Source organism: Penaeus monodon, unplaced genomic scaffold (genome assembly GCF_015228065.2).
Source record: "Penaeus monodon isolate SGIC_2016 unplaced genomic scaffold, NSTDA_Pmon_1 PmonScaffold_24624, whole genome shotgun sequence".
In the NCBI taxonomy this organism is placed as follows: domain Eukaryota; kingdom Metazoa; phylum Arthropoda; class Malacostraca; order Decapoda; family Penaeidae; genus Penaeus; species Penaeus monodon.
Window position 1 is genome coordinate 1 of NW_023654836.1, and position 2,500 is coordinate 2,500.

At 38.3% G+C, this 2,500-nt stretch overlaps 1 protein-coding gene across 1 annotated transcript; it reads left to right on the forward strand.

Moving 5' to 3' along the window:
• The first annotated feature begins 269 nt into the window (after positions 1-269).
• Positions 270-1,201, forward strand: LOC119570328 (heme-binding protein 2-like). The gene is made up of 2 exons (XM_037918120.1): positions 270-459; positions 605-1,201. The coding sequence occupies exons 1-2, from the start codon at positions 281-283 to the stop codon at positions 789-791; spliced, it is 366 nt and encodes a 121-aa protein (XP_037774048.1). The 5' UTR covers positions 270-280; the 3' UTR covers positions 792-1,201.
• The last annotated feature ends 1,299 nt before the right edge of the window (positions 1,202-2,500 follow it).

Below are 2,500 nucleotides of genomic sequence, written 5' to 3' on the forward strand. Positions count from 1 at the left end.
GGTTTTTTTTTCGTATTAATTTTATTTCTATGCACGCATACACTTTTCCACACACATAGATATATATGTGTGTATTCACACAAAACACACGTACTCCTGTTTTGCTAGTGTGTGGAAAAAAAAAAAAATAAATAAAGACGCATACCGAGATACAAACATAAATGAAGATGATTGCAAAGTACTGTGCAAACTGCAAAAAGAACAAAGAAGAAGGTAGATAAGGCAGGGTGAGAATGACATTCCGAAATTTAAAAAGCGTTCTATCCGCTTTTGGGCAGCCATGAAGATCGACATGACAGCCCCCGTGACCACGCTGGTCATCCCCGGAGAAGGACCCAACTGCGAGAACAACTTCACCATGAGCTTCTACGTCCCCGCCGCCCACCAAGACAACCCGCCCACGCCCACCAACCCTGACGTGTACATCGAAGAGCGACCGGAACTGCACGTGTTCTCCAGGTAACTTGGCCTTCATGTTCCTTTTCCTTAATGGCCTTCATGTTCCTTTTCCTTAACGCAGTTCATACGAAGGCATGCCCCTTAACTCAGTTAAAACTTGATCTCTGATACAAACCTTGACATAATGAAAATGCTTTTGTTGCAGGAGGTTCCACGGGTTCGCCAGCGACGAGGACTGGATCGTCAACGCCGCGCAGCTTCACGACGACCTGGTGGCAGCTGGCGAGGTGGGCGTCGACTTCCAGACCTACTACACTGCTGGCTACGACTCTCCCTACGTTATCATCGGTCGCAACAACGAAGTCTGGTTCATGAAGAATGACATGAATTGATCCTCACTTACTTTATGTCAACTTATTTATTATTTATTGGTATTATTAGAGATATGCAAACATAAACATACACTTACTGAAGAAAGAATCTTTTTTTATCCTCATGTATAATGAGACTAATGCATAACGCAACCTATTTAAATGTAAAGATGTTCAGAAAAGCATTAATTTAGAAGTAGGAGATTCAGTGAAAGGGGTTACTATACTTGTCACAGTAATTTTGCATCCTAAACACTATTTGTTTGGTGGTATGTGGACCTACAGAAGAGCTAGTGGTTCTTCACTAGCAATTTGTTTCTCAATCGACTTTTTACTTTTGACTGTTCATCGAACAGACAAGCAGAAATATAAGATTACTCACGTTTGTAATGACTGAAATATTCACAGTTAAAATACTTATATGCAGTTAATCAGACATTCGTATCTATATCCCTAAAAGCACCCTTCCCGAATGAAATGTTCCACGACAGAGAGTTACTGCGTGTAGCAAAAGGAGAATCTTAAATGTTTTTTTTTTTAATTTTACAAATGTCAGAATACACGTTTAGTAACTAAGCAATAACTTTCATGTATTTACCGCCACCAACATTCCTTTCCAATATACTCCCACAAACACAAGAGATTTAGCGTCCTTCCAGGTCAGAGAGCTTGAACTCTCCGACGAATTATGGAGATATATTTTTACAATAGTTTTTACTATCTATTTCTTTATTTCATCATTCCAAGGTGACATTTATTACATAAATCAGTTCCTGGATAACTCTTGAATGGGTTAAACTGTATTGCACTTAAAAAAAAATCTAAATATCTAGTCTTGTTTAAGGTTAATGCATTAGTGCAATAGCTCTTTTTCGTTGTATTATCAACTGTATTGGTTTTGAAGTGCTAACCTTATGCTTTTCGAAAATAAATGTCTTTGAATTGCAGATGAATATATATCGGGCAGAGGTCTTTACTGTGATCTGTAGTTTAATGTATAATGTTAACAAAATTATATATATTTAATGTATATAACCATTTATGCAAGGTTATGATTATGTATTTGTATATAGCTACGGTTATCTCGTGTGTATATTTGTATGCATAAATATATGTATATATTTTTTATATATGTATATATGTGCCTATATATATATAGAAATAGATAGATAGATAGATATAGATATATGCATAGACATACACAGACTCGCACACTCATACACATACACACACATACACACACACACACACACACACACACACACACACACACACACACACACACACACACATATATATATATATATATATATATATATATATATATATATATATATATATATATATATATATAATATGGTCTCTAATTATCAATTCACAAAAAAAACACTATGTTATCTGGCAGGTCCAGAGGAAAACTCAGTATCTTTTTTAGCTGGTTCATTGACATAACATCACGTAGTTATGAAGAAATCTTGTGGTAGACGTGGCGGAGGCGGCGTCAGCTCCTACGGGCGAAAGGGGGAGGTGCTCGCGGTTCAAGGAACGGACTCGAACTGACTCCTGCGGGTCTTGCTAGGTCGCTTCAGCCCTAAGGCGTGGAGACACAGCTGCTTACCGTCGGTTACCAATTCCGGAGCGTTTCCTGTTGTCGCCGAAGGTGAGGTCATGTCCCAGGCGGTTTCCATTGATTAATGGATGTCACGCAGCTGCTCAGGCGGATTCCCTGA

Excerpts from the sequence above, each read along its gene's own strand:
- LOC119570328 (XM_037918120.1), top strand. The coding sequence starts at position 281 with ATGAAGATCGACATGACAGCCCCCGTGACCACGCTGGTCATCCCCGGA. Across the intron at positions 460-604 it reads GAACTGCACGTGTTCTCCAG|GAGGTTCCACGGGTTCGCCA; the intron begins GTAACTTGGCCT and ends CTTTTGTTGCAG.